The following is a 24,774-nucleotide window of genomic DNA, read 5'->3' as shown; positions in this document are numbered from 1 at the left end:
AAACACCTCCAGGGATGGAGCATCCATAACCTCTCGGGGCCAGCACCTCACCACTCTCTCAATAAAAAACTTTCCCCTGACACCTAATACAGATTTTCCTCCTTGAGGAAACCATTCCTCCTCGTCCTATCACTATCTACCCCTGTAAAAAACGTTGATTTCACTCATAAACTTCCTTTGGAAGGCCACAATGAGATCTCCTCGCAGCCTTTTCCAGGCTGAACCAGCCCAGTTCCTTCAGTCTGTCTTCATAGGAGAGGTGCTACAGCCCTATGGGAGTGGGCTTCTATGTACAGAGTTTCCAACACTGTGATTCTGTTAAGGCAGAGTACAAACTCAGAACACAGTCACATAGTCTTACAGGGACTCTGCTAATTTGGACTCCTTTTTGTCAATCCTTTTGCATCACTTCTTGTCCAAGGGCTTTGTATGTCCTTTAATTATGTTCATCCATCTCTCCAGAATCTCCTAGCCCGTTTTTGAGCTACTAGATCATTTCCTTCTTTTAATTTCATTTCAGAGTCTACCTCTAAAATTATGAAAATTCCTGCAAAGTACTCGAGGATGATGTCAATGAAGTGTTTTTTTCTGAAGAGGGCTATGAGCGATGACTTCATTTTCATGCTTTATGCTGATGGTTGATGTAACAAAAATTATTAGTTTCTCATACTGCTTTTATGCGATGTGATTATTTAGTAGTAAATGTACATCTGGAGCAACTTCTGCTCTTCTGGTTTCGTGCCACATCTGCCTTTAAAGTTCTCTTAATTCCTGGAATGTGCATTTTTACTACATAGATCAAGTAAAAGCATTTTCATAATTATATTCCTTAAAGTGCTGAAGTCTTACTCTGAAGTCTTTAATCCTCCAGTTAAGAGAGAACATACAGGCCTCATGTTCTAGCACATTTCCTTAGAGTTTACATAGTGGGTAAGATATTTCTCTCTTTAATGTCTGATCCTATTTCAAACAAAAGACACATTGTCCATAAATATTTTGGGACACTAGAGCTAATTTTGCATTTGCCAAATTAGAAGTTGAATATCAGCTGAATTTTATAACTATTCCACCCCAAAGTTAATGTGAACTGGAGCCTTTCTGCGTGCTAACTTTTGCTGACATTTCTTCTCTCCTTGCCAGGTGAGCTGGCCAGGGGTTTTTGATCTCCATTCTCCGACTTGGCAAATGAGCTCTAGTGTGTTTGGTTGGCTGTCAGATAGCTTCAGTATCACAGTGTGTACAACAACTCTCTTTACCAGATCATTTTTAGCTTGATGTTCTAAGAGAATAAAGTTTATATAATCAAATCTCAATTTCTATAGAAGGAATGTTTGAGCCATCATTCAGATTCAGTGAAATTTGTGAGCAGAACAGAATGTTAAACATAATACATTTCTGCAGCTTTTGTGGGAAAAGTAGCTGAATAAAGGAAAAAGATCATGTTGGTCAACTGACCAGAGAAAACCTTAAACATAATTTTTTTCTATTAGACATCACTGAGTCCATTTGGAGTGACATGTCTCAAATGCCTCAAGCCTAGGGCAAGCTTCAGACAAAGTTTAAGACATCTAAAATTTCAGCCGTAGGTAATAAAGTCCTAGAAAATTAGGTTTTCTTTTTCATCTGCTCAAAAATGGCTTGATCTTTTGCCTTTTTTGCTTTCTTTGGTTAACAGCACTTACAGATTGTAAGTCATATAGCAGAAAACAGCTTATGCAAAGTACTGATGAAATTAACAATACTGTCTGTGCTGTGTGCTTGTGTTTTCAGTGGTGGTTGATAGCCACACCTGGAAGATGGCAGCTTCAGTCAATCCTCTTTTAGGAGACAGATTTTACCATTTCAGATAGACACGGTGGTAACAGATGGGAGCTAAAGTTGAAGTCATTTCACTGTTTCCACTGAACTTATTTGTTGCTGTTTCTTCGTTGTAAAGTGCATTTACTTTCCATATTTATGAATGCATTCACTTGAAACCATTGATTTTAAAATATTTATGTTTGTGAATGTATGAGCATGAGCAGCAATGAATGGTTGTGTGCACTGCCCTTAAAATATGTGGCCATCTGTAAGCCGCAATGCAAATAGAGAATAAATGTGTCAACACCAGGTTATGTATAAGATCATTCATTTATCCACCTCTGTATTCTCTCAGGTCCCATGGCTTACTCGTAGGCATAAACTATAACTTAAAGCTGTTCCCTACACAAATAATGTGCCATTGCTAATTGATACATGAGGTTATTGTCATCACAGGGAAAAAAAAAACCAGATATAGCAGTTACAGCTACATTCCTTTAAAATGTTTTAAAAATTATATCTAAATGAGAAAATGCTGATGATGGAAATTTTCTCAGGGAAGGGAGTCCTCTTCATTAAAGTCTTCTTTGGGAGATGTAACTTGTTCCTCATCCAGTAAATCAGATTGGGATTTCTTCGTACCGTAAAGCACTTTTTGTCATCATCACTCTTTCATATCCATCACAAAATCACTGAACCTACACCCTGCAATATGGATTGGGGTGAGTCTGGAAATATAGCCCTCCTGGGACTTGTGATAAGATCTCCAATTGTGTCAGTCTTATTTCCAGAATTTTTCTGCAAACTTATACTCCCAGAATGTTATTTGTCTACAAAATAAATAATAACAATAATGACTTATCTGTGAAAGCTACCATTTGTGTCTATTTGCAGTATAGCTAATGAATCTTTCAAATAAGTGTTTCACTATTGATGTATTTATTTGCCCCCACATTCACAGAGCAATTGGAACAGAATATGGGTTAATGCACTAGAGAAAACATTTTGACCAATGCAAGTTCCAGATAGAATCCTTATGAGCATATATTTAGTATGATATTTGATATCTGTTTAATCATCCTATATTTTAAGGATTCATGGCCATGCTGTGTTGGTTTTCATGTGGTATGAAAACAAGCTTAGCTCAGAGAAGTGCAGCTCTTTCATACTGGCCAAGAGTCCAACTAACTCAAGTGTTAGAATGACATCTTCAGTCCTAAGCAGTGTTCAGTGGCTTTGGTGAGAAATCTCGAGCGCTGAATTTGGTGACTGTCTCTTGAGATAGTAAGGTGCAGAGAAAAGTGACAGTAGAGCCTTTATCTTGTCTTCTGAGTGTAGTGGTTGCCACCAAAATGTCGACATTTGTCTGTTACAGCAAGGATAGTAAGAATTAAAATTGATAAGCTGCACAATTCCTCCAGTTCGTAACAGCGCAGAAAATACATGCCTCAAACTGGAGTCCAAAGAAAAGCCCAGTGTTGCGAGGGTTTCTGGAACATGAGGGTGCCTTCCTCACCTCACCCTCCCAGATGGCGTGCCCGTCTTTAATGCTCTGTGTGGAATGTGGGCCAGCCCTGCTCCCCATCTGTGAAGGAGGAGCGCGGAGCCGGCCCACAGTCAGCTTTCCATTGCTCCCCAACATGACGCGGTATTTGGCCTGCCCTCAGCGCCCAGCAGGAGATGCTGTCACCTCTGGGGCTTTTTATTTTTAACTTCCCCAGCATTTCCTCTCACCGTGAGGCCTAAATCGTGACCTGTTGTGCTGTGCTTCCATCTAATTGGCTTTACTTTCTGGGAAGCTTCTCAAAAACTAGGTCTTCACCATGACTGAAAATCATTTGCAGTAAAAGCTATATACTGACATAATGAGCTCATCCTCTACTTTATTTAATTTTTTTTCACAGCAGTTGTGTTGTCATTTGTGCACAGTCAAGTTTAGAATAGTTGAGTGGCTATTTAGAGTTGTTTTAATTCTGTAGCTTGAATTTTAACTGAGTTCATTTTGACTCAGACTCTTAACATTCGACCTTTCCCAGCTGAAACCCCTGTTAACACGTGTAAATTCAGAGGCCTTCTAGTCCAAGCGGTGACCTTTACTCCGCTGCTGTCTTAGGCGAGGTTTATCACTCTGACAGAACCAAAGTAGAAAAAAATCAGTGAGTGATGTCAGTGAGAAGCAAAGAGAACCAGAGTAGGAACTTTTACCGGCCATAGTACATCTGTAACTAGCTGCAGCTCTTCCCTTTTCTTCACTGATGGAGGGAAGATTGTTCTGCCAGCCATTATTCATTCCCAGTGAGCAGGGATAATCTTTCTTAATCCCTTGGAGGGGCTTGTTTGCAATATGTTCATTCTGTACTTTAAATCACTTTTTACGTAGGACCAGATTCTGTCATGATTTTTCCTGCCAAGTAGTAGTTTCGACTGCTAAATATGCAATAGTGAGCATGGACAAGAATGAAAAGAGATAAACTGCGTGCTGGATCCATAACTGTGGAATCCAGCTATGTTAATTTTCACCTGCAGTTATTTTTCTTCGTGAGCAAGTATACAAACTTTTTAATGGTCAAAATTCTTTATAAAGACAAGCGAATAGTAAGTCCATTATTTGGAAAACTGAAGAAGGAAAGCCTGCAAACTGTGCAGGTTCATCTTCACAGGTTCATCTTCAGCCGTTAAGACTAGGAGCATTATGGCCATCCATAACGTACATCACATAGACAGTACTAATAGAACAACCATAAAGAAGACGTGAGGAAGCAAGGCTCTTGTAACATTTCAGTTCTTTGGAGAACCATTCTGATAATAAATATACATATGTTTAATCATGTAAGCAGTAAAAATGATGCTCCTAGTAAGTGTGGCTTCAAAAAGGAGATGCAGTAGAAAATGACCTTCTGTCATTTGGAGCTGTGCAGACTTTGAAATGGAAGATGTCTAAGAACAAATTCTTGATATTCCTCAGACATTTCACAAAGTTAAAGGCACTTACATGGAAGAGGATTACATTAATTTAACTACTCTATTCATTCAGCTTGCCATGCAAGACAGATTCTTTACTCACAGTGTTAGATTTGTATATCTATGCCTTTTATATTTTTGTTGGTTTTTTATTTTATTTTTACTGCTAGTATTGGCTATTATTGTAATTGTTTTTTAAAGTATCCATGATTACAAATCATAATGCACTTAATAAATATAGCTGCACGTATGTAAGCTTCTGTCATTTGATTTTGTTCTGATTTTCTTCAGTGTAATTTCTATTTTTGCTACTGATATGCCAGAGAAGTACTGGATTGCTTACTACTGATATACCAGAGTTATTCTGGGGAAGATTCTTATCCAGTGCAATAAGAAAACCCATTTTCATTTTGAAGAACAAAGCCTGTTAATAGTATGATAGTTGCACATTCAGACAGCAGAACTTGGGTTTGACTAATTGTGTGTTATGCATGTCTTGTCAAGAAACCTGACCCAGTGTCCATTTAGAGCTCAAAAATTTTTGAGATAATAGTGAACTCAGGGAAAGAGACAAGAACACAGGAAGCAGAGGGGTTTTAACTTAATGTTAGTTATTTCAGTGCATTTTGAGCAAGAAATCATTTTCCATGTTAATAATCTAACCCTTTCATGTGTTACTGATTTTAGTTGATGAAGGAATTTCCTCTTCTCAGCATGTTCAATATCCATGAAAACCTGCTAGAAGCTTTGTTAGAGCTGCAAGCATATGCGGATGTCCAGGCAGTCTTAGCGAAGTATGATGGTAAGTCCATATATATGTATATATGTATACATTTATTTTCTCTATCTGTATTTTTTTCTATTTTCTAAAGCACACAAAAGCATTATTCATTAGTCAAGCTTTTAAAAATTAAGAAATACTGTAATTTAGGTGATTCACACAAGCTTCCTAGATCCTTTTACACAGCCCTTATTCCAAAGATTATGCATTAAATTTTTTTCCTGCCAACCCTGCTTTATTCCTTATACAAAATAATGGAATTCACTTACTAGAAGCTCTTCAGTGATGTTTAAAGAATGACTGTTTAGGTTCAGCAAACTCTTCATTGCATGCTGTTCAAACATTGTCTGAAGACAGGATTATCTGTTCCCACGTGGACTTCTTGTGAATGTTGACTAAGTTGCATACAAGTACTTTACAAATATTAATTGATTTTGCTTCACAGCAGCCCAGTGAGTAGCAAAATTCATATCTTAGGGGAAAAACTTGGAAAGCTCAGTGGACTTGGTGAACTTTTCACTCTCATTTCATTTTCAGTATTTCTGTAAGCATTGGCCTAATGCAGTATGTGTCACTTTTTTCATTTAAGTCACACCTCTTCTTACAGCCTAAAACAGAGAATGGACTGGGTAAAAATCACCAAATGGCATACTTTGTTAAGTTAAATGGGTTTTCTTTGTATTGTGTAGAAACTTTGGGACAGAAACAGGAATAGAATCCAGTTATCTTGAGCAACATTAACCATCCTTAGCAATGTCACTCTTACTTTCCCCACTTTACTCACTGTCCACTTGGTAAGTTCTGCAAAAATTGAGCCAAGAATGCTGCAGCCATCAATTTCCTGTTTTGTTCCTGGATGGTCCTCAGAAAAGTGTCGTTCTATGCACTGGAATATGGCAAGGAAGATTAAGAAATGAGTATTATCCAGTTACACAACTGAAAACTAGATGATAGTATGCAAAGTGACTGAATTAAGTGAAACAGTCTAAATCTTGATATTAACTCTCTAGCTATATCTTGCAGCCTTTAAAATGTTTTTAATTATTAGATCTTACAGATTTTCATGTGTTCCTTAAATATGACCACCAGTATGGGCCCTGGAACCTATACTCAAAGTACTTTGGCCACTCTATTTGATTCTTCTGAAAAACCTGCCATCCTTTTCATTCTGTCTTTAGCTGATCTTTCCTATTTGTCTACTGAACTTCTTTCTACTTCAGCTGTTTTGCACAGCAAGTTTCTGCATTCTTTTGCTCCCAGTTCCTACCAGAAGCTCCTTGTTCAGCCAGTGCTACTCACTCTCAATTTCATCTCTACCCCATGTAGATGTACCTGTACAGGTTGGCTTTTCAGAATGGTCATAATATATCTTCTCACCCACTTTACAGTTCCTGTCTTAGCCATCTTTTCTTTTTCACTTACCACCTTTTCCATTTTCCCCTTTTTTCTGTGGCTTCTGTCTTCTCTTTGTTGAGCTTTCTCTGCTTGAGTGCCAAAATGTCAAACAGAATAAGAGCCCATAGAAACAGAAGGTTTTCCCTGTGAGCTGCACTACTTGGCCCCATATAATTACACGGAGCTGTGGCAAGAGGATAATGTGTAAGTTCATCATAATACTAAGAAGTACAATTGATGAACAAAGAATCTTTAGAGGGTATAAATGAAAAAAAAAAGAAGCCAAAGGTTCCATTTAATATGTACTAGCTGCTTTCTTCTAACATTTTATAACTTAGTAAACTAAGATAAATTTTAAGGAGGTTAGCAGTTGACTGCTGACTTGCTGCTAACATGGTCAACCTGCCGAATTTCAGCCTATGGCTGAGCTGAGGTATTTTAAGGGAAGTGTTTGCAACTGTTAGCAATTGTTGCTACCAGTCCAGCATGGAATGTTTTCAGCTCTTTCTGGAGTTGAATCATTCTAAGCAAAGATCAAAGTGTTACTTGGGCTTTTAAGTACTGCCATCCAGCAGCAGTAGCAACTCTACTAGAGATCTTGGTTATGCTTAGTTTGGTTGAAAAAATCTGCAGTAGAAGTGGTAACATGGTATGTGATGCAGATGTAGTTCCCCACGTGTTTTGGCACATTAGAAAGAAAGTAAATAGAAATGCCTATTTTTCTGCCCCAGGCACAGTGGGACTTTAACACCTCCTACTCTTTAATGTAGTTCTCTAATAATAGCTCTGGGACATAGCAGACCTATGGCAGAACAGGGAATTAAATCAGCCTTCCCAAATTTCAGATTAAGCTCCTGTGCTAGGTCTACTTTTGCATACTGAGCTGATCTCTAGTTTTAAACAATATCATGGTAGCACTTTGTGTTATAGAAGGTGATAAAACTATGGAAGGTGAATTTTGTTTTCTCAGAAGCATCTGATGTTAGTCAAAACTGAGGTTATAAAAGTATCAGATGTGTATTTTTCAAACTAAAACTCTTTTTACTTTATCTATTTGCATTTTCATCTAATTCTTTGCCTTATATAAGCAGAGGTATTTGTATATGCTGGTATACACGAAGACTCCACAAGCACAGGCTTAACCAGTATGACTCTTACAGCTCGTGAGTCTCAGAAGGCTCATCTCACGGAGTCTCAGCTCATTTTAGAACTCATCAGCTTCATGTGTTGTAAGATTTATTGGATTATAAAACAATGAACTCATTTATGCTTTCCCATCTACAGTTTCTGTTGGTCCCACTCCACTGTCGTATTTTTTTTTTTTTTGACTGGGACCAAACTTGACTTATTGTATTTCGATAACATGTGAACAAATTATTTTCTTGAGTGGCCTGCTCCCACCCTGAGTTAAAGCATTAGAACACATTGTGCAAAACCTCAGCCTCTGCAAGCAGACACACTGCTTTACCAAAAGCTGTGTGTTAAATAGTGTTTATATTATGCACCTGGCAACAGAGCTGATGTCTATACTCATTATTCATGGAAAAAGGGCCTCATTAGTGGGAAGTCATGCACTGCTGCAGAGCTACATCATTATAGTTTCAGAGTTCAGTGCCTGTCAATAGAGTGCAGATGACCTAAATACTGTTGAATTCTAAAAGAAGTTTTGTCTCTGTTTTGACACACATTCGTGTTATTTACAGCAGAAATAGTTATAGATGCTGAAGAGACTCATGTTGATGGAATAAGCTTCTGGTGTTCACAGTAGATAATGTTTATCTGCTCTTCCCTTGCTTTTTAAACTGATTGTTTTTCAGTGGAGTAGAGCTGCTTGTTGTGATGCTTAGAACAAACGGTTTATTAACTTCCTTGGACAGCCATGTCCATTTATTGTTATTCTCTGGTAACTTGAGCGTTGTGTGACAGCTCAGACCTTCCTGATAATTGAAAGTAAAATTTAGATAGAGGCCTATTTATGTAGTTGTACTGATGCAGCTCCCTAAACCACTCCTTGTTTTATTTCTTTGACATCGGTCTTTACCAAAGAGACTATAAGCCTTCTGGGTTGCAGGGGGAACATCTTATCGTCATTCTCCTTTCACTTACACACTTGCAAAGGAGAAGAATCACATCACCATATAGACAGTTCTGAATTCGGATCACTAGAAAAGAGAATTTAGAACTCAGTATACATAGAAATTAAGTGTGAGGGGTTTGATTTGTTTGGTTGGTTTCTGTCTTCTGTTGTGTTTTTTTATTATTATTATTATCTTTTTATTTAAAGAGCTCTCATTCTACTCCACACTATTACACTTTTATTTGGTAACTGCTTACTTCAAACAATCCTGCTCTTAATTTAGTGTGAAATCAAAATGCAAACCTTAGAAATAAACAATTAGGAACAGTCGTATTTGTCTTGGAATATGCATGATGATCAGGAATTGATCGTATTCTTATTCAGTCTTGGAGTATAGATTGCAGAATTTTTTTTGTTTGACAGATTTTCCTGTGAAAGTCAAGCATAAAAGGAATTTGGACCTTTACTGTTTCGAAATCCAAGTAGTTAATGTAGAGAAATAAGTTTTCTAGAATGCAGCACATTCAGGGTTATTCAACTTTTATAGTCTGTCCTTTTTGTGTCCTTACAACTTATGAAATATGTAGATTTTAATTACATCAAACTTCACGGCGTTTCTTTTGTAAATAGATAATCAACTAATTAGATGGAGTATTCATTTATATCAGCTGTGGTCTCTAGAGTTTTTGTGTATATATACATATTTGAGATCACAGCTGCAGGCCATCAGTTTCGTTACTCACCATGATAATGTCTGATACTACTGAAGAGATTTTCTACCTGGTGGAGCTAACTTGATGTTTCTTCTTCATTCTAGTGCAAGAAAGAGGTTTTTTTTCTGAGTTAAAGATATAGCAAGTGGCAGTATGGAAGCAGCCTTTCATGGTATTTTGTAATAGTTCAGTTTATTTGAAAGAGAGATGTTAAGTTCCTCTTAGTTAAAGTCAAACCAAGCCTACTCTACCATCTCAAATGCAAATCAGGTAATACTTCCAGTTTGGATAACAGGAGTATCAGGAGAATGGTTTGTCCTTTTTTCCCTTATGTTTTCTTCTTCAGTTTCTGCATCTGAGAACTGGTTTCTTTATCTCAAAATCACTTGCTACCTGTTACTTGGTCTTTCCATCAGTTTTCTGTCCTTACCAACTGATTGGCTTTTTAGCTGTATGATTACGTTTGAGGCTTCTGAACTAATTGCACTGATCTTGATCTTTTAAATCTTCTGTAGGATAAACGGTTCCTTCCCCTTTAGATGCATATAAGATTGAGCACAGTAAAGTCAAGGGAATAGACACCTGCTCTGGCCACCAAGATGTTCATCTCAGCTATGACATATTTACAACCAGCAGTGACTTCAAGATACGTCCTTATCTGAACAGTTGAAGAGCTAGTTGTGCTCATGGCAAAATAGAACACTCCTCATTTGTGCTGAAATGCTTTTCCTGTTCTTTCAGGGAATCAAAATGAAGGCCTTACTGTACACTGTGGCTAAGTGTTTGTTTGATTGGGATGTTTCCCACCAGTGAGGAAGAGTGTCAAAGCTACAGAAAATCAGAACTGCTTTTTGTTGCAAGCCCAAAGTAAACATTATATTGTTGTGATCATAGTTTTGCTCCTTCCAACATTGTTTCTAACATTTTTTTTTTGCGGAGAAAGGGCCCAGGCAATGACTGTTCTTGTAGGAGATAATGCCACAAGACAGCAGATCTTCTGACAAAGTGTTTTTCCCCTGAGGTTCAGTTAATATTTTCCATTATTGAATTCTATCCCATTGCTATTGTCTTAACCATTTTTATCAGCTTAATTCACATCCTTACATAATACTTGTGTCTTAATAGATGACTGCATCTCTCTTTTGTCGTCACTCATCCAGCTGACACATATTTATTTATTAGACCACTTTCAGTCTTTCCCACAAGGAATTCCTTCTACCACCTGTGCAAGAGCTGACAATCTAGTCTGCAGGTGCAGAGATCTGGGGGAGTTCTGTGCTGACAAGGCAAGTGTTGGCCTATCACTTAAACACCAGAGTCTGCAGACAAGCTGAGGGAGAGAAAATCAGCACTGGAGTTCACCACCGAGCCATAGCACAATACCTGTCTTTTATTTCATCTTTTATTTTGTTGGTTTGTTTTCATGTCTTCACAAAACTTTTTCCGGTTTATTAATATAATTAACAGTTACGTTTTTAGGAATGTATGAATGAATCTGGTAGCTTAAATGTAGACTCCAGTACTGTACAAAGAAGGACTCACAGTTTGACTGGAATGCTCTTAACTATGCAAAATATGGTCAAGATTTGTGGCTTATTTCAGTAAATTTTTAAAGCCTCTTGACACTGATAAGACTACTCACCTATCCAAAGTTAAGCCCATAGGAATCCTCACTGCTGACTTGGGAATAATGTATCCTTTGGGATAAAAAAATAGGGGGGGAATAATGACTGATTAGTGACTTAGATTTTTGATTATTTACGATTAAAGCAATTGCAACATGCTCATCTTTTCATACGTGGGGCTTTCTGGTGACTTGACTAAGGGATGCTGCCCTAGTCTGTATTCAGATTCATCATTTCTAGGTGTATTTGCTGTTTTATGAGAATCATAAACCCCAAGACCTATGTAGATGATTTATGGTATATTCTGGATATCATGATCAGGGAAATAGTGGTGTTATGGTTGCAGGTCTCTATCCATAGTATTTTTCCATTAGTTCACTCTCAAAAACAGCCACTTACGAAGCAAACAGCTAGGGAGGATTCACTTTTCCAGCCCTTCCAAAAGCTGACTGAGGCTAATTCAAAGAAATTGGTTGTTAATTAAGTCTAGGCTATTTTGTATTCAGTTTGAAGATAAAAACAATAAAGAAGAAGGAGAGTCTTTTTTTTGAAGATTGTCATGTCAATTCTTATAGGCAAAAATGTCTTGATGGTTTCAACAACAGAATCACAGTCACATATTTCAGCACATGGTGAGAACTCCACAAGTAATAATAGAAGGGTGGAAAATAGTATATGTGATGATATTTTCCCAGGTGGCTCAAAGAGCTGGACACACTCACTTATGAATACCTTCACTTTAGTTCCTGACAGGGGACTTATCTCCTAGGGCTAATTTAGACTCGATTCCTTTGCTAAGTTCAAGTTGTAACCAGGCATAATTGTTTTATGCTGTTTTCTAAAATATGAGAGTGCAATTTAGGAAATGAAACCTAAATTACATGAGGAATTTAAAGTATTACAGTAATCAGGCCAAGATACAGAAGAACTAAATATACGTAGTCCAATATGGAGCAAGCAAAAAGCATAACGCAGGAGTGAAGCAAGCATGGACCTAGCAAGGGTGATCACTATCTCCACAGCAACATAAACATGGACATTTGTATGCATGTATTCTATTGCCAAGGGACTGTAGGTATTATCCTCAAATAACTGCTGCTTGCTTATTAGGAGCACAGTTCTGGAAGAGCCCTCCTGGGGAAGTGAGGTTGCCTGCTGTTGCATTCACTACATGATATTACGCTTCCCGTGAGCTGAGAAAGCTCCATCCTAAAATTATAGTGCATATAATTTTATAAAATGGTATATAGGTATTTTGTTTGTCCCATTATTCTACCTGCAAACCTGCCTACAAACTTCACTTCCCAGAAACTTTCTTTTAATCCCCAGTTTAAACTTCACGTTCAACTGTTTGTCCTTGTGCCAATATTGCCCTTCACCTAAGCAGTTATTCTTCTCCCGTGGATGTGGACAGGGAGCAGATGTATCTTTTCTCAGACTTTAATTCATTTGGATTGTTAAAATAACAACGTATTTTATTCATTTCTGTTGTTTTGAACACGAGTGGTCAGATTTAAACACAGCATTCTCTTGAAAAATCCCATTGCTTTGGCAGGAATTTGCTAGGTTTGAACTGACGGAGGAGAAAATATTTTCTGTGAGATAACAGTGACCTACTGGCCCACAGAAACACTTCAATTGCAAAGGGAAAGTGTGATATTCTACTGACCAATTTTAAAACTTTTATTGAATTTTAAAACATTATATGAATGACTGCAAATCATTGGATTATCTGGGTTTTTTTGTTGTATTTTGTATTTTGTTTCCGTTTGCACTCAGAAGGATACCTTTCAGTCCATTTATGATTGAAAATGAACCTTCAACTGGAAAATAAAGACTGGTGTATTTGGGAAAACATTGTTTCTGTTTACTGGAAATGGCTTTTAACTCCTAATGCTGAGTAAAACCTGGTATAAGGAGAGCTACTGGAGGTCCTTAGAAACATTTTCTCCTGCTGTCACTGAAGTTGTTCTATATGTGTTTTTAGCCAGCTTCTGTTAATGCAGTAACTAACATATCCTTCACCTAGTCTGCTCTGCATGCAGTCGATTTTCATGATTTCAGTTGTACTACAGTTAACTACAGTTAAGTAGTCCTGTGAAATTAAGTTGGAGTGTATCATAGGGTAGCCACCAACAACCTTTGTACGCCTCACCTTTACTGACAAACTGAGGGACAGGTATTTCCTAGAGCAGTAGTCTGATTCCACTCTTACAGTTGGCCTAGTCCAGTGCCTTGTGCTTTCAGTATTTACTGTAGGAAGCTGTAGGATTATTTCTAGGCATAATGCTTCTGATAACTTAGTACGCAGTTGGGTTTTACTTGAGTAGACAGTGTGCTGTGTGCAGAATCCAGCTCTAAGCGTTGGGTTTTATTGTTTATTTTGTTTCCTTTAAGCATAATCTTTAACATTTTAACACTGGAATATTTTCATCAGCATTTAGTATGTCTGTTAGGTAGATCATTAGTGTGACGATTGTTCTCGTATCTGTAAGAAAAAATATATGGCTAAGATTTATTATGCAGTATTGATTACTACTCTGTGCCAGTCTGCTGGTAGAGAATAAATAAATAAAGTTGTACTAATGTGTTTTGTAAGGGTTATGGCTGCTTTTCATATCTGCGACAATATAAAATGGCCAGAGACCGATGAGTATTTTTGTTCAAAATTTAAGAGGCAAAACACCTTATTTCTTGTTGATCTTTAACTAATAGTTTTTAGTTGCATGTAAAATCCACTTAGATATCTGTATTAACTTGTATAGTTGCCACGTATGCGTATTAAACAACTGCTGCTTGGTGAAAACAGGAGGGAAAAAAGAGCCCTCATGTATTTCTTAGATATTTCATAAACTATGGAAAAAAACACATTTTCCAGTTACCTTTATGTTTATGAAATAGAGTATGAATTCTTTCACTATATCTCTGTCATGTCACTCTTTGTGACATGACATTGAGTTCTCTATGGCCTCTTTTGCTACTTAAATAGCAATTCACTATTGTGAGTTTTAAAGTGTATATATTTAACGTGGTTGGAAGTTTGAAATCCATGCAACATGGTAGTACGAGTCCCAAGGACAGAATGTACTCTGAATTCACTTAATAATTTTGTACATCCCATGCATACTTTGAAGTATCAAACACTTTTTTTTGTCTGCAGACTTTTAAGGGTTCCAATATTTACTTTTTTCTTTCTTTTCCACAGATATAAGCTTACCAAAATCAGCAACAATATGTTACACAGCTGCATTGCTCAAAGCCAGAGCTGTCTCTGACAAGTAAGTGCATAAGAACCTCTCTCCAGCGAAATTCCTGATTTAACTCAAGATTTTTCTTAGCTGAGCCCACACCCTGACAATCTGCTGAGTAAGCAGGATAGTTCAGTCCTGCAGAAATTTATAAAATTGGTTTATATCTGAAAAAAATTGAATAAACATTGCACCTCAAATATTAGAGAAGAAGAAAAGAAGAGAAATACCTTCATGTTTCACTTCTGTATATACTACCTGGGTGAGCTTTAGCTTCCTAGGTAGTATAATGAATATACAACTAAAAGATGCTGTGGTGGGTGTGCCTTGGCTTTCTAGTCAATATGATGAAAATTCAACTAAAGGTGCTGTGTGGCTGAACATCTTCAACTTTCCATAAACCTGATCCCAAAAAGGTAATAAATAAATGTGGATACACTGACAATAACGTCATTTTACAAAAGCTGTCAGAAGACTGCTTAGATAGTGGCAGGTGCATTTAGCATTACCATGTCAGGGATTCTGAGAGGTAGATGTTGTTCATATTTTTAGACACACAAATATCTGCTCATTCCTGTTATGGTTATCTCTTGGGTCTCAACCTTCCAAGGTGCTGAGCACATCTACTTTTTGCCTGTGGACTTGAGAGCAGCAGCCCGTTCCAAAAGTGTGCTCAGCTCTTTGTGAGATGGAGCTCAAAAATCCCAATTCCGCTCTCAGATGCCTTCACACAAATCCCAGGCAGGAGTTGTGTCTGTGCACCTGAGGGTCAGAATGCCTCCCTAAAGTTGGAAAGCAAGTAGAGTGGAAAGCCATTTTCTTGACTGACATCCTGACAGTTTTTGCTTTTAAAGTGTATGTACACATCAAGATCTAAGTAATTTTCTTTCATTCTTTTTATCCTGTAGATCGCCAGTACCTACTGCAACATCTTTCCTCCCTACACAGCGACTCCAGCTTGGGAGGGCAGGGCTAAGGTTGTCACAGCTTTCCCTGTGGTGTCTGCCTGCCAAGTACAGCTCTGGAGTTAGCCGTGGGGTGTGAGGTGAGAAAGAGATTGCATGGTCTGGTTTTTCATTCACTGGGGCAGATGATTCGCCCACAGTTTGGGCATGCTACCTTCAATGGTGCTGCGGCCAGTAGACCACCTGCTACTGCTGCTGCATCGTGCTTCCATCCCAACCTGACCCAGGGGCATTGGGTTGGGACCTCCCTCAAACCTCCCCAAACCTGTTTTTAATAGAAACCCTCCAACAATGATTTGGCATTGGGTTTTTTCACTTTTATTTTTTTCTGCAACTTCAGCCTTGAATATGCCCCTTAGAAAAGGTACCTAGAGTGAATTTAGATTAGTGACAGAGAAAGAACTGACTGTTTCAACTGACTTCCTGCCATGACTAGCTACAAACATGCTTTCCACTTCTGCTGGGATTTTCATTGTCCTTGACATAATAGATCATTTAGTTTCCATTTACTATAGAAATTTGGAGAGCCCAGGAAATTGATTCAGTTTGCTTGTATGGGCCCATGGTCTAATTCCTTTTCTGTCCTTTTCCTACCAGCATTTCTGACCCAATGTTTTCTTCTTTGCTTTTCTAGATTTTCTCCAGAGGCTGCCTCAAGGCGAGGGCTGAGTACTGCAGAGATGAATGCAGTAGAAGCTATTCACAGAGCAGTAGAATTTAATCCACATGTGCCAAAAGTGAGTATGGAGAAAGCACTGTTGTAGCTTTAAAACTGCTGAGATCCTATCTCCTGTCTTATTGCGGTAGATTATCAAGTGATGTAGTGGAAAGGGGGGTGACAAGCAGGAGGGCAAATAAGATGATCAGTGTGGTTTTTTTCTGGTTTTCAACCTTGAAGTTTCTTCTACTGTGGATCTTGAAACTTGAAATTTTAGCTGAAGTGAGTCTTCTTTGTGACCAAGAGTTGTATACTGAGTTGTAGTAGTAGATACCACCAAATGTTGTGCTGCAGAGCAGAACACATAGGGACAGATGATTCTTTACACAAAAGCCATGAAAAATCTTCTAGTTTAAAATAGAGTCATTTTTTGTTTTGATGGCTACCTAAAAGAATATATTTTTATATGCTATATGAAAAGCTTATTTTAGGGTTTGTAGTATGCTTCAAATTACATTAGTAAGTTACATTAGTTATTCCTTATGTAGCACCTGTCATTAAGCTCTGAGAACACACAGGTCAGAGATGAAAAATCACTGAGAACTACAGAGTTCAGTAAGAAAATGGATTTATGTTGTAATTTCATAATTCTCTCCCTAGATATGTATCTCAGCAGTAAGAATCTTGCCTGTGGCTACTAAAAGCTAATGTACTTTATTGTTTTTCACCTGATACTCAATATTGCAGTCTAGAAGTTCATTGTGAAGGCAAACTAGAGGCAGATGTTTTTTGGCCCTTGAATCACTGAACCTCACCCTGCAAAGGTTATTTGAACCATATTGCCCTGTGAAAGCAAGCAGCCTTGCTGGAGAGCAGAAGACTGGATTATCTTTATACAGGGAACCCCTTAATTAGCTAGAATTGAACACCTAGTCTGGTCAAGCTAAACTCTGAATTTCTCCCATGTGTACACATATATAGTTTTTTTTCTCATGCATTTCAGGAATTATTTTCTCTGTAACATGTATCTGTTATGCCATCCACTAAGTAGCATAGTTCAGCTGTCAGAAAGTTAGGCCGCTTAATAAAGTCACCTAGACATTCTCTACAGACAGTGTGGTAAGAAGGGACTGTGTTAGACATCTCTAGATAGACTTTCTCTCCAAAGTGCCTGTTTCTGCACTGGCTATGAAAGAAGCAACTATTTTCCAGTAAGATCCTGATCTCCAAACAGCAAGATTTATGTGAGTTCTTTGTATTATTGGCTGATATTCTACTTTTGTGCCAAGCTATACAATGAAAACATTGAAGTTTGATTCCAAGATTATTGCTCCTGTGGAACTCTTCACCTTCTTTCATCCCAATGGTTCTTGCACCAACACAGCCATTAATATTATTAATATTAATAAAACTCTTCTACTTGTTCATCTGTTTACTTCTCTATTCTAATCTTGTTATGCATGAAACTTTTAAAATGCTTTACTGAAGCCCAGTTAGAGAGTTATATCCTTGTTGTCTAAAAATACAGGTATCTTGCCAAGCAAGCAGTTTTGCTTGTCACAGGCTCTGTTTGTGAGCCTGTTCTGTTTTCTGTACTTGTCTCCTTGCTTCTGATCTTTTTTATTTTTTCCTTCAAAGGCTATTTTATTGCATCCACATTGTTTCCCTTCATTAAATAAGTGGTACTCCATTAATTATTCTCACTACTGGATTGCTTGATTCTGAATGGGGGTCTTTGTTTTAAGCTTGTAATGCAAATCTGGCAGTTTCCTGGGCCAATTCTTTCACTGCTCAGGAATGGAGGTTACTGGCTGCAATGGTTTCCACTTCTGTACATGCTCTTAATATGCAGCCTGCTGTTGTCCCCTTGCTCAACGTTACTGTGAAACTGAGTCTATATCTTCACTTACTACTTTTTTGCTTGTTCTTTTTTTGTTTGTACTTGTGCATTCTTTTCTTTGGCTTGATTTCCATTGCAAAATGTAATCTACTGTAAGTTGTGGCAGCTGCTCCATTATCTCTGCACTTCCACCCCTGTAACATGCTGCTGTGCTTGCAGATCAGTGCTTTACTCATTGCTTGTGACCCTTGTCTCACCTACCATCACCTGGCTAGGTAGCTTCTATAAAAGACTGAAACTCCCTTTCTGACAAGTATCTCCACACATGAAATACAAACTGCATGTTATTCTCTGTCTCTAATGTAATGAAATTCTAGTCCTCATTTAAGTTCTCAGTCTAGTTCACACTGTTAATTGATTCCTTCAGTTTGAATTTCAAAGTCAGTTACTTGGAAATTAAAAACCATAGTGAAAAGTATAAATTATCAGGATAATGAGGTAGTAATGGCAGCAGAGTTTGGGCGTTTTTAGTTCATATTTTCACATTAAAACAGCGTAGCCCATTACAGACTAACAATTTCACACTCATTTTCTTGGCTATTATAACTCATATTAACACTCATATTCTCTTTGCTTATAGCTAAAGGCTATTAAGGTGTCAATAACATATATGTGATTATAATTTTATGCCAAGTATGGATATTACACCTCAATTTCCACTCAATTATGGTTGAATTCATATCCATTTTGCTCTTAATGAAATGGAAATAAGTTTTAGAGAGCAGCATCACAGAAAATCTAGCAGTGCTACAAAACTAACGTGTCTTCAGAAGCTTCTTTAGGATTTAAATCTAATGAGTCTCTTGTTCAGGTTGAGGAATAAATAAGTAATAAAACTGATATACTATTAAAAGCATTTGCAAAGATCTCAGCAGAATCTTTGAAAGAGGCTACACTATTACATAGAAAAAAAATGTAAATGTTTCAGTATATTTATGGTCTGAAAAGATAATTTTACCATTCTCAGTGCAAATCATTAAAATTTAGAGTTATCACAGAAAAAAAGATTGTTATTGGATGTGCATTTTTGAGCCATTTGACTGGAAATAGCAGACTTCTGCTAATGAGATGATGGCACGAGGAGAAAGCAGGGGACACAGCCTGAACGCACTGAGAGATGTTGCTGTGCTTAGCAACAAAGGGTGAGCAGGTCTGCCACTGGCCTGTTACAGGTCTGTGGGCTTCTGTCAAACTTTGGACTCCTGCGGTGCTGCTGATCTTCCACAGGAGATGCACATCCAGACTCCAGTCCATTGTTCCATAACAATACTGCAGAGGTCAGATTTAGTTTTTACACTTCATTTCAAGTGTTCAAAGAAGATACAGGAACTCTTTGAGAAGAAGGAGTTTCTAAGTCCCAGATTCTTATCTTTACACAGAGATAAGAAACGTAAGCAACCTTGCAAAACCACCTATCTTCTGTCTAGGGGCCAGTGTGTGCATAAGCCTTTCTTTAGCCTTCCTTCCAGCAATTAATATTCTTCTGGCACAGGGCTCTTCCTTTTTTTTAAGTATGTTTTGATGACAGTTTAATTCCCAGAGATCTGTCCATTAAGCCTCAGCTGCAGCTAACAAATTGCCATTGTTTTTGAATTAGGCAGGAGTCAAGATGTGACACGTGAAGGCACTAGGTTTTTTGGTGAACCAAGGCAATACAGAGCTCAGAGCAGTTTACCACATGTATCCTGGAAGCCGGGCAGCTGACCTGATGAAAGATACTGCCTCTATCTCTGGAGGTTGTCTTGTTTATGTTGCTGAAACAGCTCAGCTTCAGCAAAATGCACTTTTATACCCTGGCAGATGTTAACTTTCTAAACAGTAAGCAGTTAACCAGGAAGAATATTTTCAGGATTCATTTTAGTGGAAGAAAAGCATATCAATAGCCAATATAAGTCAGCAGTACAGCAGGAAAGATAACAAAGCAGAGAGCTTTGATTTCCAGTAAGAGAAGAATCATGCCAAATTGTATTGCTTACTTGTCTGATTTCCATCCATTTCTGCCTTAAGAGAGATTCTGTAGTCTGATACCTTTGCTTTAGTACAGCATCCTGTATGGCAGTGTTGGTCCCAGGGAAATGTGCTGACTGTGTCTGACAACAATGCTGCTCAAAAAATCAACAATAAAACAAAAAATGGTTTTAGTGCCACAGTTGAGGTATGATTGCCATTCTAGAGGGTTCTGTGCAGAAAAAAGAGGGTCATGGCAGTCCATAGTCTGTGGGGTGTATGAAAAGACTTCATCAGCATTATTTATCTGTTGTGTTTGGATCTTCCCCACTTATTTGTAATGCAGCAATCCAAGTAAATGCTAATAAAATACAACAGCTGTTTATGAGATGTTTCTCACTACTGGAACACCCTTCCTCAGTTGATTTGCTGGGCTCCCTTCTCTCAAGCTCATCTTTATAACTCCCTTCACACCTCCCAGCCAAAAAAAATCTTATGTGTTATTGATAAGATCTTTGAATCTAGCAGGGAGAGAAAACAAGTGTTGGTTTGTATATATGATTGTTAAAACTGAGTCAGAACTGTGCCCTGCACACAGTTGTGTGGGGTGGCCATGTAAACCAGGGCCTGAATTTGAAGATTCAGGCTGTCTAAATGTTACTGTTCCTTAAAGAAATGCCACTTTTGTGTATAAAGTGTTTCATAAAAGAATATAACCAACCAATTAACTTGAACACTTCTAAAGATTTACCTCTTCTCCCTTTCATTCTTTATTATTTATTTCTTACCTTCTTTATTTTATTTGTAATGAGGACTGTGTGTCTTTGAATGCTCTGCGGTTTCTAGTAAGTTGTAGTTGCTAATAGAAACAAATAATGAAAACAAATTTATTTAGCAGATGGGAAAGGAATCCACTCTACACACCCCATGATATTACAGAGAAACTATTCCAGATATGTTTAAAGAGGGGTTGTAACTGTTCAGTGAGACAGTGATTTGTTTTTGTATCTCCAGTAAAAAGGCCAGTCTTGTTAATTACCATCAATCCAATGTGAACTTGCTGTGTGACCTACAATTGGCTTCTCTGGGCATGTAGAATCCAGTATTTCTGAGCTGTATGAAGCTTGTGCTGTTCATCCCAAAGGGAGGAAGAGAGTTCCTGTTCAAACAGTGTTAAATTCTCGTGTTCTGGCCTGGAGGGCTGCTGTCACAGGTGCAGGAGTGACTATTGCCTATTTACAGCCTGAGCTGTAATTTCAGAGGCAAGATGCAGGACTGAGGAAAAACCTTCCTTAGATTGATTTCTTTTATATAGATTTATTTTATAAATGGGCGCTGAAGTAGCTTATTAATTTGGAATGTTAAAGGCAGTCCCAGCAGAGAAATAGCGAGAGTGCAGTCAATATTATGAAACAAATAATGTGTATTCAATCAATTCAAGTAAGAAAATATGAACTCCACCTTATTACCCTTCACACAGACAAGAAAGTGCTAGCAGAGTGCTATCACGATGTTTGTACCTATAGGCATTATAACAATGACATTAGCTTCCACTGCCATCCTCCCAAGGCTCATTAAAAGGTATATTCCCACTTGTGCCCAGACTGGCTATAGCTGAACACTTTGGTTCATGTTTTTGCTTTTACAGTGTCAAGTAACCTGCCCAGAAGCTACGTGAAAAGTACTGTTCCCCTTTTAATTCCTAACTGACAGCTTTTTGACAGGAGAAGTTTGGAGTGGGAAAAGAAAGTGCAGGAAAAAACGAAGAAGAGTCACAAAATCCAAACCAGCACAGTGTGGGGGAGAAGGGCTGGGTGACATCTGATGGTGACAGAAATAGTTGGGCACCACAAGAATTAACTCACATTTTGGTTAAGGCTAGATTGTTCTGGCTTTTATCAGTTGTCTTCTCTGAGCTCATTGCTTTTTTAAAGGAAAATGATAACTCTGTAATGATGATAATGTGCATTATTTCCTGTTCTAATTCAGCTTCTTCCTTTGTCACTGAAAAGAAGCGCAGATGGAGATGTGCAGGGCTTGCCATCTCCGTGCTCCCTTTATGCTGAGAGCTCTTTGCAAAGTTTCTCTCTTAGCCTATTGCTTAACACTTCCTCTGCACAGGAACCACACTTGGGTTCAGAGCCATGTCAGGACAACAGAAGTTTCCTGTCTTCCCTGTGTACTCAAAGTATTGAAGATGTCGTAACGTTTTATTGCTTAAAATGTGAAGATCATGGTTGTGTTCACAAGTCAGTGTATCAGCAGGCACAGCTCAGTGAGGAATCTATCCAGTGTTGGTTGTCTCCTTGTAAGGCCCAGTGGATTTCTTACTGCTATGGCTTTTATCTGTATGCTAAGTTCTTGTACCTATACTACTATAGAAACCTAGTTCCTGTAAGTCTGTGCTCTGGACAGAGCCTTCAGAAATGCACTGTAAAAAGCTAATTTGCTGCTGAAAGGGCTCTCAATGCCCTCGAATTCCCCTTAAAAACACAGCAACACAGGAATTGATGACATACTCTAGAATATAAAATCAATTCATTTTTATGGACAGTCATATCTCCTTACTGAGCAGGCTCAGTCTAGCTAGGTGCTGATCAGTGATCACTAATAACAAGCAATGTGTTACAACAAAATCTGCATGTTTTCATTAACACTCCTCAAGGTAGGACATTCATTCCATTTTCCCTTATAAATAGTTTCATGGCTTTTATGTTGTTTTCTTTTCCTTTGACTGAGATATTTAAATATTGAAAACTTCTCACTCTTGCAAGAAAATACAGAATTGAGAGTTCTGTTCTAAATTAATAGAACAGATATCAGTTCTGCAGCCATATTCCATTCTGGTCAACAAGTAGGCATGGGATTTTAAAAGGGTGGCAAGGTCATGTAGGCAGCAAATAAGAAAATTTTCTGTATATCTGTAAGCTTGGCAGCTCCTTTCCTCACATCAGATCTTTATACCATTCTTTCTTCCTCTGTTCATCCCTTCTTATACTGCCCTGCCTACTGAATTGCATCTTCTCCTACCTGTTCTACAGATTTCCCAATTTTTTTCTGAAAGGCTTTATAGAAAATTGAGGTATCACACACGTTACTCCCACTGCTAATTTAGTTTGCCCTCCTTTAATAATTACCTGCATCAGAAATGTGTGATTTTTCTTTCCTCTTTGAATCACTTACCGGTTTCCTGGTGCTGTCAGTTAGTTCTCAGCTTTGATCTTGTTTCCTTCAGATCTTTAACCTGCTTCTCCAGCTCCTTCCTGGCTTCTGGCAGAGAGGAGTCTAGTTTTAGGATGCCCTCCATGACATCACGCCAACTTGATTCTCAGCCCCCTCTGGCCTTTCCTCTTCCTTTTTTCAAGGATGGTTTTGAATTCTCATTTGTTCCCTTACTCCTTTTCTCCTCTTTCACACATCACAGAGCCAGTGTGCAAGGATGCCCCGGAGTCTCCCATTCACAAACGTCGGTATATGACAGGAGTGTGAAAAGATTACTGTCACTTCTGTGTGCCAAGTTGCCTTCCAGCCTGTGCTCAGTTCTTGGCAGTCCTTAGATTCTGCAGCCCTCATTCTTCCCATCCAAGGTAGAGACCAGTATGTAGACAGAAAGACCTCTCTAAAGTAGAGGGGCTGCATGCTTATTCTCTTTTTGCTAGTGATTGTCCATACCTTTTCTTTCATACCTTCTTTTAATTTTGCCAATCCCTGTCTAAAATCTGCAGCCTTTTCCTCATCTTTAACTCCATTTTTCTACTCCAAAACAGCCAGCCTGTCAGTAAGTATTGTAGATTTTTTTCCCCAGAAGTGCTGCAGCCTTATACCTTTATCCTAGTGGCTAAAGGAGCCATCTCATCTCCCTCCTTTCTCTGTAATCCTTCTTTCTGCCACGGTCAGTCTCCTGTAATTCATCCCATCTCCATGTCAGGGTCTGCTCATGTGGTGTGTGACCCACCTGCTTCTTGTTGCCTCTTGTATTAAATAGCCTTTAAATAGCCTAGTATTAAATAGTAGCGGGCAGAATATTTGCTTTAGGGAGTCCTGGAAGAGAGCAACAGTTTTCCTGGAGAAAAAGTACTGCAAAGGTGGGAAATATTCTACTTCATAGAGGAGAACTGACAGACAGCAATTGATTCAGCAGCCTCCAATTTGTCTGTCATTCTTTCCCCTTTAAAGCATGCCAAAACAAGATGTGTCTGTTCCCCTCCATTCTATCTTTCCCCTCCATTAGCAGGAAGCAAGAAACACCAGCAGTGAGGTGAATTCTGACCTAGCAGCAGTCTGATTGGCAGGGCAGGCAAGGAGGAAAGTCACCTGCTTGAAGAACATTCAGGAGCTCTGTCTTCTCCTATGGCATGAATCCCACATGTACTTCATTCACCTGCTCTTTTAGGGAATCCTGTAACGGGGAGAATTGTTTGTGGGTTGGTCACTGGTGCATTTCATTTTCACTTTTTGTTTTCAGTGTTTTGGTTAGCTAACTTAAACATCAAGGACTGCTGTATTTATTTTTTTCCCGGAAATCTGATATTTGTTCCATTGTGTTGGAAGTAAATGGTGTTACTTTGTAAAATGCTGGTAGCCCTGCTGTCCTCTCACCTTGTGCACTTGCAGGCCTGGTAACCTGATGATGGCAATGCATTAAAGCAGCCTGTGTGCAAAGTACTGCCTGTTTCCTCAGAGAAGGGCGAGGTGCTTCAAACT

The 24,774-nt window shown here is 38.3% G+C and overlaps 1 protein-coding gene across 8 annotated transcripts in view; it reads left to right on the top strand.

Annotated features, from left to right (window-relative positions):
• The window catches only part of ST7 (suppression of tumorigenicity 7), a 135,124-nt gene that overhangs the window by 100,916 nt on the left and 9,434 nt on the right, over positions 1-24,774 (top strand). For 7 of the 8 annotated variants that reach the window (XM_048946758.1, XM_048946810.1, XM_048946792.1 and 4 more), the window contains 3 exons: positions 5,449-5,563; positions 14,558-14,630; positions 16,200-16,302. In XM_048946758.1, coding sequence (XP_048802715.1) covers positions 5,449-5,563; positions 14,558-14,630; positions 16,200-16,302 — 291 coding nt within the window. Of the gene's footprint in view, positions 1-5,448; positions 5,564-14,557; positions 14,631-15,508; positions 15,646-16,199; positions 16,304-24,774 lie in introns of those variants that run through there. The other variant, XM_048946811.1, reaches the window with a different exon arrangement.

The sequence above is a fragment of the Lagopus muta genome, chromosome 1 (assembly GCF_023343835.1).
Source record: "Lagopus muta isolate bLagMut1 chromosome 1, bLagMut1 primary, whole genome shotgun sequence".
NCBI lineage: Eukaryota > Metazoa > Chordata > Aves > Galliformes > Phasianidae > Lagopus > Lagopus muta.
This window is presented reverse-complemented; position numbering and strand designations above follow the sequence as displayed.